At 46.4% G+C, this 17055-nt stretch overlaps 1 protein-coding gene across 6 annotated transcripts in view; it reads left to right on the forward strand.

Moving 5' to 3' along the window:
• ATP6V0A1 (ATPase H+ transporting V0 subunit a1) overlaps positions 1 to 13664 on the forward strand; it is a 40995-nt gene extending 27331 nt beyond the window's left edge. For 4 of the 6 annotated variants that reach the window (XM_060281464.1, XM_035134444.2, XM_060281462.1 and 1 more), the window contains 5 exons: positions 1144 to 1251; positions 2680 to 2697; positions 5841 to 5958; positions 6496 to 6667; positions 11949 to 13664. In XM_060281464.1, the coding sequence (XP_060137447.1) occupies positions 1144 to 1251; positions 2680 to 2697; positions 5841 to 5958; positions 6496 to 6667; positions 11949 to 12042 (510 nt within the window). In that variant the 3' untranslated portion in view covers positions 12043 to 13664. The remainder of the gene's footprint in view (positions 1 to 1143; positions 1252 to 2679; positions 2698 to 5840; positions 5959 to 6495; positions 6668 to 11948) is intronic. The other 2 variants (XM_060281461.1, XM_060281463.1) reach the window with 1 other exon arrangement.
• The last annotated feature ends 3391 nt before the right edge of the window (positions 13665 to 17055 follow it).

The following is a 17055-nucleotide window of genomic DNA, read 5'->3' on the forward strand; positions in this document are numbered from 1 at the left end:
TGCCGAATTTTTTTATAGAACATATCAAATCTATTTCTTAAAGCAAAGGGTGTACACACAGGCAGATCTGTTCTTTTTTTTAAAAAAAAATACTGATTAATCTACATTACAAAGAATCCCTTATGGACTTAATCAAAGTAAGTTGCCTTTAAGAACGATCTAGTTAATGTATTCCTTCCTAGCATCTGATAAAGGCTGCAGATATTGGAGAGTCTCAAATGGCTGAATGTATGCCCCAAAATGGAGTGGCTTGGCCAGGCCAGGCCTCACCATGTAAGGACAGGTCTGGTCTTCCCTGCTTGTGTTGTCGAAGAGCCAGACAGTGTCAACCATACCCAGCAGCAGAGTTCAGGAGGCTTTGCATCCATTTCTTCACTTGCTAACAGATTATTTATTTCATAGGCCACTGATTGCATCTTTCTCTAGGGAATATTGTGAGATTTCTTGCTGATGTTGCAAACGTATAGCCTTTTTTAAAAAAAGCATTTGAGATTCTTGATTCCTGGCTCTCCTTCCCTCACTTCTCCTCTCTGCTCTTTCCCTACCCCTCCAGCCCCTAACCCCTAGTTTCCCATTTTGAGAGGCCCAGTCTTTCTACTTTAGACCAATGTTGTTGCGCCAGCTTTTGCTGCCTTTGGATTCATAGCAGAAGAAGCTTAGGCTGTTCCGAAGGAGGAGGAGCCCTGGAAAACAGACCAAAGCATGCTTTAGTAGCCAAAACACTTTTAACAAATTGCTCAGTTCTTGGTGCTCAAAAGCGGCAGAAAATGAGGCATGTGCTTATGATCAGGCAATGCAGTGTTTTGTGCTAGCCTCAAGGTGGAAAATCTAAATAGCAGTCTCTCAATCCCAAAAAACTGTGTTGCCTGAAGTGCTCTCATGCAACTCTTGTTTAACTCAATGGGGCATGCACATGAGAACTTCTCAGTGGGTTGTGCCCCGTGGGTCGGATCAGATCTGTCTCCTGTGCCACTACTGTTATCGGTACCCATAATTTGTTGCCTGAGGCAAGTCTCTCTCTCTTTCTCTCTCTCTCTCATATGGTAGGGCCAGTTCTGCTAATGGCCCTGCATGCCAATTCCATACTAAAACACGAACCAATGGTGTGTCTCCTCTTCTTTTCTCCTCTGTTGTCTGCTTTAGGGGACACTCAATTTTGGTGGGATCCGTGTGGGCAATGGCCCAACTGAAGAAGATGCAGAAATAATCCAGCACGACCAGCTCTCAACCCATTCGGAGGAGGGGGAGGAGGTAAGACCTCCTGTTCTTCCTTTGTACTACAAACCTTCATGTGGGAGATGTTACAAGAAGGGGTGGACCTTTTATGACTCTCCTTACGTATATTACCACATCAAACCAGGCCTGTATCCCTTTACCCTCTCTTGTTGCTGCACCCCAACAGACATTTGCTCAAACTAGCCAAAGCTTGGAAACTATATTGCCCCAGTAACTGTTTTTCTTAAAACTAGGGAAGCTCATTTTGACATTTGGAAACAATTCCCGTAGTGTCTTTGTTCTGGCACTTGGAAAAATCTGTGGGCAGCCCCGTTCAAAAGGTGGTTGTAATAAGCTGAGGCTGTGTCTTAACTTCTCAATAGTTTGTGGTGGATGGGGTTCCCTTTCAAGGCAGGTAGTAAAGACTCCAGGTCATATTTGAAGGTCTGTTACAATCTCCTCACTTCCCCATGGGAAATCTCTGAATAGGCCGCATCACTGCTGCCCTTGTTTCAAAGAGAACTGAACAAGGGATCTTCCATTCAGTTTGTTTGTCTGCATGGGAGAAGGTCTTCTGATTTTTCCAGGCAGACCACTATGTCTCAGGGTGGTTATCCGCTGTTTGAAGAGGGCATCCTTGTACACTACCTTTGTGTACAAGGCAGTCTTACTGAGATCACTTAGACCCCTGAAACATTAATATAAACTCAAGCATACAAGATCTCTGGTTATAATTGGTGATGTGGCAGTTCAAAATGTAAGCCAGTTGAGCAGTGTAATGGGTCTTGGCCTGTCCTGAGGGCTGCTGTCCTAACAGAGGTTTTGGCCTTCATATAAAATGAGCATTCTCAGGGTTTCTTGCTGGAAAGCAGTTTTAAGTTCAGAGATTAGGCATTGCCATTGGTGCAAATGTATGAGCCTGCCATATCTTGAATCAGACTGTTGTTCCACTTAGCCTTAGTGCTGTCTACTTTTGACTGACAGTGTCTCTCCAGAGTGTTAGGAAGTCTTTCCTATCTCTACTTCCTGAGATCCTTTGGAGAATCCCTTGGAGATGCCAGGGATTAAATGCAGTTCCTTAATGCATGTGGAGTATGTGCTCTTAACTTTGAGCTTTGACACACACACACACACACACACACACACCCCTACAATGCTTGGTACACTACAAGCTTTCAGAGTTTTTCCCAACTGGTACACAACAAGCACTGTAAACTAGACTAATATCCCTCAAATTGTGATGACAGGGCTGAAACTGAGAACTGATGGTTTTGCAAATCAGTCTTGGCCTTTTCTCCCTTGGGGAGAAGTCACAGTTGTTACCAATGAAACATGAAGTGGAATGCAGCAACAGCAATGATTGAGCACAGTTGCATTTTAGGATTTTGCACTGAAAGAGGATATGCTCTTGTGTTATCAAATGATGCATCATGACCAAACCAAATATTCCCTTGTGTTTTCAAGCCTGCCGTGGAGGAGGTGGTAAGCCTGTAGCCAGTTTCTCTGTCTGTCTTTATCCAGATCATTGCTCCCATCAATATAAACCATTTTGTAGAATTATGTGACTTGAAATTCTTTCTTCATCTTTTCATAGCATCTCATTTTGTGATGGCTCCTTCTTCTTGTAATCAGGGGTCATTAATACCCATTTCCATAGAAAACAGCTTCATATTCATTTAAAAACAAAATACATGTTTGTTTGAACAGCTGCATGTGCTTAATGGGGGCCTGCTGTCTTACCTTTGTGGTGTGGGTTGCATATACGTCACTGTTACATGCACAACCTGTGCCCCTCAATAATTTGTAGAATAGAATCCCAAAGTAGTAGAGGCCTTTGGAACGGGGCGGGGCGTGGACATGTTTGTACCTTTTTTAAAAAAAGCTAACTTCCTCCATCCCCTGAACTCCAGCGTGCCCCTTAATTGCCAAATTTCCAATATCCCTGGGGCCTTTCTCTGCTCTCCTGGGTCTTTTGTTTACTCCCATGGCCGTTTCCTGAAAATTCTGGCAAGACTTTACAACAGGATCACTCATTGGGGCTGTTCATGCAACAACTTATTGAGAGAGCTGACTGCAGACACACTGAGGTCAGTTTTGTTACAGTTGCTGGGGGTGGGGGGAACCCACCCCACCTGGCATTGACCTATGCACTGCTGAGCTGAACCATGGCTTAGCACAAACACTTGAGCGTGCAGGTTCCAGAAGAGGAGATCACAGTCACATTGCTTCTGCTTCCATCCTCTTGTTATTGCAATGCTGTGGGCTAAGCCACGGTTTGGCCTGAGTGTCATCAGAGCCTGGACTTGTGGTTCGTGCCATTCTAGACAAGCCACAAGCTATAATCAAGGTTTGTTGGTTTTACAGCATGTGGTTTTTCTAGAGAAGACAAACCATGAGCCTGGGTTCAGATGACACACTGAGCCAAACTGTGGCTTCGTTCACAGCAGTGCAGAGAAGGTGCAAAATGGCGGCGATCGCCTCTCCAGCTGCGTTCTCCCCAAATTGGTTTATTGTTCTGTGCAAATTGAGCCAATCAGTTGATAAACATTCAGATTAGGAGTGACAGACGCCAGTCTTCAGGCGGGGTGTTAATGTTCGCTAGCCACCTACTCAAAGTCAACAGGTCTGGACACAATCCACCAGTAAAAGGGGGAGTTGGTGGATTGGGATTCCAGCATATTTGTTCCTTGCTTTGACTTCTTTATGAATGACCTGTCACTTCATCTAGCTTTTGTGGAGAGCCACCTCCCTGGCAGCAAACGATAGCAGAAGTTAAAAATAGACATTTTATCTTTGTGCCTCTGCCAAGAGAACATGCAGCAACCTCCACATCACAGTCAGTTGATAAGAGGCTCTGATAATGGATATCAATGCAGTGATGGGAAATGCAGGATGGGCCCAGAAGGTTCTGCATAGGAAAAGAGCAACGCTTGAATTGCCCCCATTGCCTTTGTACAATAACCATGGAAATGCTGAGCGGCGCGGTCCTGAGGGGTCTGTTGCCAGGCTGCAAAAGTACGACAATTAACAGAGTAAGCAGTGCATCGAAAGAACTGGAATACTGCTTATAATTTTAATGTTGGTTTATCCGTCTGCTGCTGCAGCCATCCTTTCAATCACCTGCCAGCTCTTACAGCATTGTGCTTTGTTGCTTGCCCTTCAGATACATATTGGAGTTTGTCAGGGCACAGCACCCTGCAGTTCTGAGGGAGTGCAGAATGAGGCTTTAGGCACAGAATTCAGCCGCCTGAAAAAGTCAGCTTTCACTCTTCTCCCCCTGCCCCCTAACACATTCCTAGCCCTCTTCACTGTGATGGTATGTCTGAAGGTTTATAGGCAAATGCCTACAGAAATGTCAGAAGCCGGGGGGGGGGGGGTGATGGAATGTGGCAGAATAAACTGCCCTGCTTATTGCAGGTGGGGATTCCTTGCTTGCTACCATTTCTTTCATTCTGCCCTGCCCCTCCCCCCAGCACGACTAGCAAAACCAGGATCAGTTATATAATATAGTGGAGACGGGGATGGGAACCCAACAGACTCGATTATGCCAAAAGGAGGCCAAGCAAATTTGGATCATTTTGATGCAGAGCATGTGTGTCCCTGGAGTCTAGTAATTTCATAGCTTGCTTGGCGCACTCTCATCAGGGCAGCTTTTGCTAAGAATTTTTGTTTCTTGGTTCCAAAGCTTGAGGCCTAAATGTTAACAAGTAGCTTGCCTTCCTCAGCCTGAAACGTTTGCTGTGCTGGATACTGTAGGGGAATGAGAGAGAGCGCTCAGTTCACCTTTATCTTGGAACAGTTTTGGAACTTGGCAGCTTTAGCTGGGTGTAGTCAGTTTGATTGCTAGAAGACTCCAGAGATTCTGAGATGTGGCAGACAAAATACTAAGATGGGATTTTTCACAACTTTGATTTTGCAACACTTAATCTCTCTCTGGTCACTTCTCCTCCTCCTAGTTGTCATTAAAACCTTCGCCACAGTGACTTAAGCAGCATTTCCTAAGAAGATTTGGGGATGTGGGGTGGGGGATGACGACAGGGTGGCAAGCAAGAGAGGACAGCAGGCTTAACCAAATCTCAGCAGAGGCAAGCAAGGTCTTGTCTTGCACCCAGTTTTGTAATGGAAATGTGAGCCTCGCCTGATTGTATGCCAACGTTAGTCCAGTTCCCTTGCAGTCCGTCACTTCTGGGTTCCAAGGCCACTTGAGTGCCTATTAATGCCAGGCAAATAATGATTCTGCCATAGACGCATGGATAGAGTGACTCCTGCTGCCTGTGCTTGATCCAGCTACTGAATCTTACCTTTCAGTTTGCCACCAAGAAGGGCAGGGCTGAGAAACATTCAAGTTGAGTCTTAGATCTGAACAAGCCATTGAACCCTTGTACATTTTAATGGCGCTGAGTGTCCTGCAGTTTTGAGTTGTGTTGGGCAAGTGATCATCCCAAGTCCTGGTGACCAGAGAGGGAAATAGTCTGGCCAGCGTTCTAGCTGTGAGCTTTGAGTGCCCTTGCAATAGAGTTAGTTGCTATTGCTGCTACTGCTGCTGTTCCTGCTTTCTAGCTGTCTAGTCATTGCTGCACGCTCTGCCCACTGCTCAGAACTGGCTTTATTACTTCCTTTTGCAGTTTGACTTTGGGGACACGGCTGTTCACCAGGCCATCCATACCATCGAATACTGCCTGGGGTGCATCTCCAACACGGCGTCCTACCTTCGCCTCTGGGCACTTAGCCTGGCACATGCACGTGAGTAGCTTCACCATGGCTGGCTTTTCGAGTCCAGGGATGAGGAAGGGGAAATCTGAGCTGTGAGAATAGGGGGAAGGTGTCACAAGCCCTTTTTCCTGTGGTAGTAGCCAGTGACTTTTGTGTACTTTCATTCCAGGTCATGTCATGTAGAGAGGACTGTGTAGCAGTCTCCTCTGAGCCCAGTATCTTTCTTTGCCCACCCAAATTCTTATTGAAATCTTCTGAAATCTCTGAAGGGGAGCATTGGGTAGCTTGTGATAATGAGTTCAAAATGCCCACAGAGTGCAGAATTTGGACCCTAAGCAGTAGGAGGCTTTGCTTTTTCTTAAATGGAAAATTGGTCTGGGGTGTGATTTAGGGGCACAGCTCACTTTGGGAACTCATCCAGCTTCCGAAAACTCACTCTTATCAGAGCAGTGGGCACTGCCCTCCAAAGATGAGCAGCTAGAGTGAAAGAAGGCATGCAATCCCCTCTCCTCCTGAGCTGTGGCCCTTGCTGAGCGGTGATCATTCTTCCTGTCTTTCTCCTTACAGAGCTTTCTGAGGTCCTCTGGTCCATGGTGATGCGCGTGGGGCTCAGCGCAAGGAGCTTAGCTGGTGGGTTCGGCTTGTTCTTCATGTTTGCTGCCTTTTCCACCCTGACAGTGGCCATCTTGCTGATCATGGAGGGCCTCTCTGCTTTCCTGCATGCCCTCCGCTTGCACTGGTAAGTGTCATCTGGTACAGCTCTGCACTGCAAAACAAACAAACAGCACAGTGGGTACAAAGTTTACATCACGTTTGATCTCTGTCATCTCTACTTAAAGTATCTCAAGAAGCATGGCTGGGAAGTGCTCCTGTCTGAACCCGGGGAGAGCGGCTGGCAGTCAGAGTAGACATTGCTGGGCCAGATGAACTCAGGTTTAGGCTGGAGAGAGGACACCTTTATTTGTTCAGGTCTAGAGAAACTAACATCCATTTTTCTGAGATGCATGGTTATTGTTCTGATTGTGCTCTTTCCTTGGCAATCATCAGTTTACTTTCTGGGGCTTTTCTAGGCATTAAGTTCAAAGAGGGTGCTCCTCCTGCATTTTAACTACTTGCAGGATAGACCTGCAAGTCCTCAAATGCTCAATATCTTGTCCATATGGAATAGATTGAGGCTGGGGTTAGCTGCTGACATCATCATCTTAAAGAGTGGCCAGTGTGCGAAGCATGAATGAGGGAGAGAGTTCTTTACCTGCAGGTAGGTTCAATTGGGGTTGAAACTGGCTGGTCTCAAACAAAATCTGAAGGAGTCCCTTTTTGGTCAGCTAACAAGCAAGGCCCTTGCATAAACCACTTTGGATCCCAGGAGCTGCTCATAGAAAACCTCTGTAGTTTGCAAAAAGGATGACATGCAAAGTCTTCCATGCTGGATCAGAACTAAGATCCATTTGCAGACACATGCAAACAGCTAGAATAGTTTTAAGGACAGTACAATAGACAAAACTGAAGATGGCCATTCAGCCTGTCAGAACAAAAATGTCTTCAGTTTGTTTCTGGAAGGTACAACTAATGGGTGCCTGGTATATCTCAACATTATAAAAAGAATATTCACTATCTACACACCATGATTTCATAAACTTGTACCACCCTGTCCCTTTTTCTAAACTAAAAAATCCCAATTCTTGCAGAAGGTGCTTCAGCCTCTAGGATCATTTTGCTGTAGAAGCAGAATAGTGTAGCCTTAAATGAATGGACAGATATAGTAAGTTTGTATGCCGTTGATGAATGATGATGATGACAATGTTGTGTCAACACTTCCATGCACAGTGGCAGTTTTCTTACATTTTAGAGCTGTAGGCTTCCTCCAGAATCCAGCTTGGTTTTTCCTAACCCAGCTTTAACTCCTGCCCTCGGTAGGCCCAGCTTGTGATGTTTGTTTTCATGACCCTACTTAAGTTTCAGTGGCTGGTTTGACTGGGCTCCGTTCCTTGTCAGGAAAGCCCATCTTAGCAGAACAATAGCAACTGCACCCCAAGCAATCATGACATCAGCCGTTATCTTGATCTTGTGCTAGGGGCCAGGGATTGCTGTCCTGGCCCAGCCTTTTCTTCTCTGTGCCAAGTTCAAAACAAATAAGCTTCCAGCAGGGGCCAGCTGTGTCTGGAGATAGGAGCGGTTGAGTCATTCTGCTGTAGGGCAGGAGTTGCTGTCAATATCTGGGAGTGTACAGGAATCCCCACTGCTGATTTGAGTGACTCTTAACTGAAAACTTTGAGGAGAAAGCCAGAGAGACTGGGGTTTGGAGTTCTTTCAAGGTGTTGTTTTCTGTCAATACAGGGCAAGTGGCTGGAGAGAGAGGGGGGGAGGAGGAGGAAAGGTTTCCTATTGAATCAGTTGATTATAATTTAGATAGCTGGTGATGAGCTGCAGCCAAACAATTCTCAGCAAGGTTTTTGCAAAGGGTGAAAAATTGCACATAGGTTATTTAGAGGTGCAAAACAATGAACCTTCTGCTCCTCAAATATAAATACCTTTCCAGATTGCAAAATTCACTTCCATTGGGGGTAACGACTCAATTAGAAAATTATTATGAGCTATTTTCGATTTGTTGTGCATGTGCATTTTTTTAAAAAAGGCAGATGGCAAAGTTCTTTAAGGGGGAATAAATTAGGGAGTTTGACTGCTGAGGTGACTAAATTCAGTGCTAATATGTGGAACTTGCAGCTCCTGCATCTCTTCCCTTTAGCAGTGGAATCTGCAAGGTGATGACGCACACATATGGAAGGTAGAGTGGAGACTTGGCAGATTTTGTTGGCCTCAGCAAATGGTCTTTATACCAAGTCAGACCATTGGTTCATCCAACCCAGTTCTTTCACTGGCACCAACCCTCCCAAGTTCCCTTGTCGAGCTCTGTTAACCTGGAACCCGGCTGATTTGGTGATGCCAGGGATTGCACCTTGGACCATCTGCATGCAAACGATTTGCTTTACCGCAGAGCCTTGTTGCTTCCTCTTAGAATTCAAAAGCTGAGGGTGTGCTAGCCTTCGCTGGGGAGGAGGAACAGTGAATCTTCTTTCCTGCTGGAAAAATGCTTTCCATCTCTCCTTCCTCAGCCCAGCCACTCCCTGCTGGGATGGGTTTATCTCGTAACTTTTCAGGCAGCAGTACATTCCAAGCAGATGGTTGCCTTGGCTGAAAAACAAATAGTTTTGCAAAGCGGGGGGCTTCCTTATCTCCGTGGCTGTGTGGGAAGCAAGTGTGTATCTCGCTGCCAATGCCATTGGCTGATCACGCTCTACCTCCTTAGCTGCACAAAGGGCCCCTTTGACATTTAGCTTGCAGCCAAAGGAATGTTGGGGTTCATTGTCTTGCCACTTGAGACCTTAGGAGGGCTGAGATGGAGGGCAGGCTGGAGATGTGCTCCGGGGAGGGATTCACTGCTGGAATGGGAGTTTCCCTACACCTTGGGCGTAAAATTAATGGAATGGAAAAGAGAGTGATGGCAATGCAGTCCTCTTCTCTCTGCCTTTCTGCGTCTTAATAACTGGCATGCAGTAGAACCCTTCAGCCTTAGAGAACTGAGTTCCAAAAAAGATATCTGGGGCCAGGAAAACAGAACGAAAGTTATCCATCCAGTTGGCCGGTGCTGCACGATGCACAGGAGGCGAGACCTGTTCCAGTTGGAGAGGGCAAGATCTTTGGCTAAAAGCAAGGAACCACCTTAGCTCCAGATGGCTGGGCCAGGAGGTTTGGGGGGGGGGACTCAGGTTATTAGGTGCCAATGGGGAGCTACACATTCCATGGCTGGAAGGAGCGGAACATTCCATTGAGGGAGGATGTTCTGTGGAACTGTGTGTGTCTTTGTGTGTATACACTTAATTTGATACAGGCCTTAGTAGAATCTGAGCTGAACTCGGAAGGGGAGAGGAATTGTTCCTCTGCTCCTGCAGTCTTCAAAGAAGGAAGGGAACCTCCAAGTATGTGTGCTCTTGTCTAGCAGTAGGATACTATCACAAGCTCCTCTCTTGAAATCATGCAAGGCTTTTGACTCGGTTGCAATCTTTTGACTTGGTGCTACCCATCTCCTCCTCTTGCCCGGGGTGGGGGGAGTGGGACATTTTTGTTGCTGACCACCTGCAATTTCTCCATCCACCATCTAATCCTGCAAATGGGAGCCCCTGCCAACTGCTTTCCACGCCGCTACTTGGGGCATGTGGAAGGTAATGTTTCCAGACACTGTGTTCCCTGGACCCGACGGCTGGCAATTCATAAAGTTCCTTGGCCGAATTGCTGCGTGTCCATTGGAGAACAGTGAAACTGAGACCAAGGAGCTCCCCCACCCCACCCCTTTGGATGTGAACCACAAATTTCTTGCCTGCCTCTTGATCACGCAATGCCTGTTGCCAGAGACATGAGTCTTGAAACTTGCTAACTTCTTTTAAAAAGGGCTTGAAATATGGCCGCCCCTCCCTCCCACTGGCCCCATGTCCCTGCCAATTAGTGAAACAAGTGAAGAGGAGCAGAGCGCGCAGCTGTTTCCAGTCTGTAAGTGCAGCTGGCACACCCTGGATATGCTGGGAATGCTTGGCGGTCTGGCAGCGCAACTGGTATTCTCAGTGAGGGGGGAGCTGGTCGCCGTCCGAGGGACGTGGGCATGCTGGCAGGGGCAAAGAGAGCAGAGGTGGTGGTGGTGGGCTGTTGCAATCCTCTGCCCTTTCGCTCTGCAATGGTTTTTCCTCTTAGCTGATCAGAGGCTGCATTTTGCTTGCGTCTGGGATATATCGCTTCAGGCTATGGGTGGGCAGCTCATGTGACCGAGTGCTCCTCCGTAACATGCACAAATCTCTGCACGTAGAAAGGTGGTGTATCGGGAAGAAGAGCTCTAGCATAACCTTTGCCCTAATGCCCAATCTTCTGTGTGCAGGGATTTTGCTCGTGTGGGTTTGGCAGGCGAATCGTGAAATTGGAGATTTTGCAAAGGGAGAGAAGGCCAGTTCATATTGGTAGCTGACAAATTCCATCTGCGCCTTTTTCCTTTTGGGGGAAGGCGTTGAATTTGCTTGCAAAGGTGTACGAGAGTTTGCTTGTTCCATTATGCCTTCTCACTTAGCTCTGCCCCTGAGTTAAATGCAGTTTCTTTGTGTTTTCTGGTGTATTTGGGTTTGTAAGATGGATGTTAGTCTTTAAAAAGAATCCTCCACTTGAAACATTCCACCCTAAAGGAGCAGCAGCAGCAAATCAACTCGTACTCCAGTTTTTCTCTGTATCTGGCAGATGAAGGGGATGGAAAATGTTTCTCACCACAGCGCCAAGAGAAGAGCACGGGGTTTGTTTTCTTAATGAATCATGGGGTTTTTCTTTCCATGTTTGGTGCCTGTTTATGATTGGGCAGCCTTCCAGTACCATTCCCTTTACATTTTGAGTTCATTAGTGGAAACGGCAAAACAGCAAAAGAAACAAACCGATCCTAGAATGCAGGCCTCTCTCTGTTCCTTTCTCCGGTGTTCCCCTATGGCACCCTGAAGTTGGTGATGGAAGAAGACGGGCTCCAGACATCTCTGGTTCAAAAGAAATATGTCTCGCTTGCCATGTGTATGCATTGTCACACTTTAAGGACACATCACAGTATCCAGAAGTGCTTGAGAGAGGTGTGGAGCCAGTGAGAGTCCAGAGGGATGGAGAGAAGGGCCTGTATTCAGCCACCAGACCTGAGGTTCCCCATTCCTACGTTTGGGCATAGAGCGCTGTTATCGCTTGCATGCCTGAGTCCTTGCACCGATACCCATTCAGAAATGCTGCAATTTGAACCTTCTGCAACGGCAACGGGGGGGGGAGGGGCTGAGGGTTTAAACTTGGACAGGGAATTAGGATATGTGATGAAACGGTACATTGCAGTAGTAAAACATGAATGCCATAGAAAGGAAAAGGTCACTGCCGCTTTTGAATCTTGCAATTCTTCAACATGCCTATTGAGCTGATGGTTGCTTGCTTCTTGTGTTCCTTTTTGTGTTTCTCACTAGGGTGGAATTTCAGAACAAGTTCTACATGGGCGCCGGGTTCAAGTTCCTTCCTTTCTCATTTGACAACATCCGTGATGGGAGATCTGATGAATGATCCTCTTGAGGCCAGTTGGACGGGTGTGTGGCAGTAAACCTTGGCTCCCTCCTGCATGTGTTTGTGTTTGCCTGTGTGTGTTAAATCTGAAGTTGTATAGCTCTCCTGTTGTGTAGTCGAGCTGCTAGTGTGACAGTATCTTGCTTTTCTCATGAGAACCTCACTCAAAAGAGAAAGGGAATAATAGGAAAAACATAAGAATCATAAGAAAATATTGCTCCCGCAATCACCTTGGCAGGTCCTGGGGTGGGGCAGTGTCCTTCAAGTTGCACAGAGACTACCGTGGAGGAGCACATCCTACCCATCTGCAGCCTGTTAATAACAAGCATGTTAGCTGCACAGTTTGGTACCAGAAAGTGAAGTGCAGTTCAAAAACACACAGGACTAGAAACTTGTATAAACTTCTTCTGGCAAATTGTCTTGCCAGAGGGGCCATTATTCCTCAGTCCAACCACACATACTTATCTCTCCTGACCTCTAGAGCAGCACACTGGACTACTTGCAACAAGTCCCAGATTTGCCCTGTGCAAAAGTTGTATTCCAACTTTATGCCTATCCAGCGATTTGCTGGGGGCAGATTCTCCTCTCTTACTGGCACTTTTGCTCTGCCATGCCCTCAGTTAAATTGCCATCATAAAATTGCTTAAAAGGCAGCACACATGACAAGCAAGAGAGCTCCCACCCCACCTGTGCCTGCCACATGTCCTAGCTTGACCTCTGAGCAGAGCATTCGCTGCTATTCCCTCCCCCTCTCATTGCTCTTGCTCTACTACTTGTACAGCTACATTTTGTCCCCTCTTCTCTGCCTCGCCCCTCTGTGTGTTGGCGTAATCCTCTAGGAAACTCTGACTGAAAGCAAAGGATTCTTTGGGAAAGGTGACCCCCCACATGGCATTACAACTGGATGTTTTTGGAACTGTCATTCCCTGGACAAGAGCAGGCCGGCGAGGGGGGGAGGGAGTTTGCTTGCCTGCCCCATTGCAGAGCCGACCTGTGCTTGGTTCTGCAGGATTAGTTTATAAGGAAACTTTGACTCACCCTGCCTGCAACTCTGAATGGCTTGTTTTGTTCCAAGGAAACTGAGGGTCTTTCACCTCCAGGAAGCTCCTATGTAACCCTGACATTACTAGATGGAAAGAAGAAGCAGGGTGGGGAAACCTGCACACCCCGATTACTACCGAGCATTTGTAAAAGCCATCCACAGCAGCCCTTGTGTATTTTAGGATGGGCTTCCCTAGGAAAATAGGAATCTCCCAAGGGCGGGCAGCATCTGCCTTCCGTTTGGCATAGGAAAGAGGCTGGGCTTTCTGTGCCTCTGCTGAGTATTTATATGATTTGTGTGTATTTGTGTGACTTAAGCATGCACTGTTCTAGAAGTATCTCGGTATGAGGCCACCTGTGTTGAGCACTAAAGGCAAGAGCACTGGAACTGGTGTGGCAAATTTATGGGCAGGTGCTAATCCCTTATTTGCTCTTGAGTAGAGACTCTGAAGTATCAGGTGCTGCCATGTGTATGTGTGAAATACATTGTGTTTACTGTTGCTGTTTTGGACAAGTGAAGTTTTTCCCCCCTGCTGGTCCTCATCAGTCAATCACTGTGTCTATTAAACTAGTTCATCTCATCTGCTGTGTGTCCTGGTCTTTTTTGACTGTGCCTGGAGTGGGGAGGGTTAATGGAAGGGGGTTGGCTGGGCTGTGTGAACTAATAAATATTGCACCCATGCAGTCTAAAAACTGAATTCTGGGATTGGTATGAATGATGCAGGTGGGATTGCCTTTCATAATTTGCCGGGTGTAATCCACATTTCTGCCACTTTGCATGCTTCCGGTTGTGTTGCTGATGGGAGAGGCAAAGTCCTGCCTCCAGCCAGCGATTGAGTGGGCAAACCTTTTCAGCCTCCCCTTTGGCTTGTGCAACTCCAACAAATATTTGCAGCCACAAGAGCTGAAAACTTCCTTTTTTTAAAAAAAAAGTGGAGGGGAACACCCTCTGATTTGCAAAAAGTTGATGTTTGCTCAATACCACATGGTTTCCGAGGAATCCCAGAATCCACACAGCTGGGCTTGCTGTCTCCTGTGGGTGGTCTTTCAACTAGGCCTAAGACCACAGAAAAGGCTCTACATCCTGTTTTATACCAGAGAAACTCCAGAGCTTGCTTCCTTCTTCGTGATGCAGGTGGAAAATATGCCCTGGCCCTCCCATCGGCATAACTGGGTTTAGAGTAATTCCTCAACAGCACAAGCTTCCTCGGAGAGGTGAAGGAAGCAAGTTATTCTTTGTCTCACAGCTGCTGCAAAACCTGTGCTGATACTTGAAATGTCCATTACCTTTTACATTGCAGCCAGCGCTATAAACCACCCTTGACATCTGTATCATGTCAGCTTCTTGTGGGGAAGTTTTCCCTTCTGTGTTTTGCAGTGCAGGGCTACAGTTGGTCCAGAACGGCTCACTTCTTCCCTAAAATTGCACACAGCCTGCAAAGGGTCGTATGTTTAGTGTCTTTACAGCACAATCCTAACCATGCTCACTCAGAATTCAGGGCAGGGAGCTTCCTGTTGTCAATGGATCCATCCTTATTATGAGAAGAAACACTAAGTGGGCTGGGAGAGGGGTGGAGCAGCGTGTGCTATCCTTTTCCCTCTTCAAAGATTCTGCAGTGCTTCCCAGATGCCTTCTGGATCTGTTACACTGTGCCTGGGGAGAAGAGCCACGTGGGATATGAGAGGAGCAGGCCGATGGTGTTGGCACAGATGTATGTTCCTTCCAGGCAAACAAAACTCCCTTGTGCATTGAAAACTAGCGCATCTGGGATACATTTTCGCCTAGCCTCTTCCAGGCATGCCAAACATGCACACGATTCTTCATTTTTCAGTGCAAATGATGTTGCAGTTCAATCACAATGGTTCATACTGTTTGTAATAGCTGCAAATGAGCTGCAGCAAACCTCAGGTTTGCATGCTCCTCCTTCCCTTATGTGACTTCTGCCACCATTAAATTTGCATGTTCTTTTAAGGTACCAGGGGACTCTTTGGCCTCTCTGTGAAAAACCATGCACACTGATGGTCCTAAATAAATAAAAGATGAGCAATATGCTTTGCGGATAAGATCTCAAGTTTCACATGTGCATGCTGGGATTTTAAGAGTGATGGAGAGACTCTCCCTTGGGGTGGGGTGGGGTGGAGAAAGGGCAGTGGTTGGAAGTCATAGAATGCAAATCCCTTCTAAGGCTGGTGATGAATCAGCTTTGTCACTATAAGGAAAGTGAGATATTGATGCTTGAAAATGCATCAGATCAGAACATCTCTGCCTAACCACAGTGATGTGCACTTCCGCTTTTTGCAACAGAAAGAGGAAGCAAGGTTTCCATGAAAGTTTGAACTCTTATAACTTTTTAGAGAAGAAAGTCGCAGCTGGGGACAGTGGGTATAAATATTTGTGTGGCAGCTAGCACAATCAGAGAGTGTGGTGGGAAGGGATAGGAGACATGATGGTTGAATACTCTGGCATTTTTGGTGAGAGCTGGAAAAGACTCCTTTGAGCCAGGCTTTGCTCAGTTTCCCATTCCACACACCAGGCATCCCCAAACTGCAGCCCTCCAGATGTTTTGGCCTACAACTCCCATGATCCCTAGCTAACAGGACCAGTGGTCATGGAAGATGGGAATTGTAGCCCAAAACAGCTGGAGGGCCGAAGTTTGGGGGTGCCTGCTTTAAAGCCAGGATGGTGGAGCCTACAGCCCTTCAAATGTTCCTGGACTTCAGTTCCCATAATCCCTGACTATTAGCTGTGCTGGCTGGGGCTGATGGGAGTAGGAGTCTGACAACACCTGGAGGGCCACAGGTTCCGCATTTCTGCTTTAACATTGAATTGCCATGCTCTAGTCTGTACTATTGTCTCTTCACCCTGCCCTCCACTACTCACGATCCTGGTGCTTCACTGTCTCTGCTGGTAAGTCAAAGTAACAACACTTTATTTTCTTTCTCCCCTGGCACCGTTTGCGGTCAGAGTAGAGAGCACTCCCTTACGGGCCAGTTACATACATGCTGTAAACTTGGAGCAAATTCTGAGAAGAAAGAATTGTATGGTAGCTCATCCATTGGCCAAAGAAGCAGCAGCTGTAGAAAACTCACCCAGAAAGAACACAAGTGCCTACTGAAGAAGTAAGGGGGAAAGAGCACTCTGCTTCCATCCATTAGCAACAAGAAAAAGAGCCACCAGCATGAGACAATCAGCCTATCCCACCAATTTGTCTTGACCTTAAAGAGTTGCAGTCCCTCCAAGCTGGTTGGATTATTATTATTATTATTATTATTATTATTATTATTATTATTATTATTTAAATGAGGCATGTATTCTGCAACATGGCATTGGTGCTGTAATAGTGCATTAATGGTAGATTTAGACTGGACATTCCGCACATCCTTCTGCTTTGTTAGTTGGTCTGGGATGCTTTCCCAGTTATTGCCGAGTAGAAGGGCGAGTAGAGCACCAAAAGTGGGTCAAAAAATAAACCAGGAAATAAACCAGTGTGTCAGCTCCAAAAAGGTTTGTCTGTACAAACAGTACTGAAAGTGGGACCATTAATAACTTGCCCTGATACCATCATGAACATGAATAATAATGCACCATGAAAACTGGCCTTTGGCACCTGAGATGTCTGTTTTTAGGGCCTGCCCTATTCCTTTGATTGTAATCTGTTTGTACTGTTTGCTATTTTATATTGTTGTAACCTGTCCTGGAACCTGCTGGTGAAGGGTGGGTAATAAATTTGCTGGTGATAAAAAGGATATCTGGAGGGGGCCTTGATGGCTCCTCTGCCTTTTCCCTCCAGTCATCTGAAAAGCTGGATGAAAACAGTACACTCATAAATAATACCGATGGAATGTAAGACTGCCACCTCAAATATTGGGTAGCATTTGCAATGTAAGAATCGCAAATCAAACAATGTTTCTAGCACACCATAAAAGCAAACAGTGTCCGAACCTGCTAAAGCAGGAGTTCCCAAACTGTGG

The sequence above is a fragment of the Zootoca vivipara genome, chromosome 13 (assembly GCF_963506605.1).
Source record: "Zootoca vivipara chromosome 13, rZooViv1.1, whole genome shotgun sequence".
In the NCBI taxonomy this organism is placed as follows: Eukaryota; Metazoa; Chordata; class Lepidosauria; order Squamata; family Lacertidae; genus Zootoca; species Zootoca vivipara.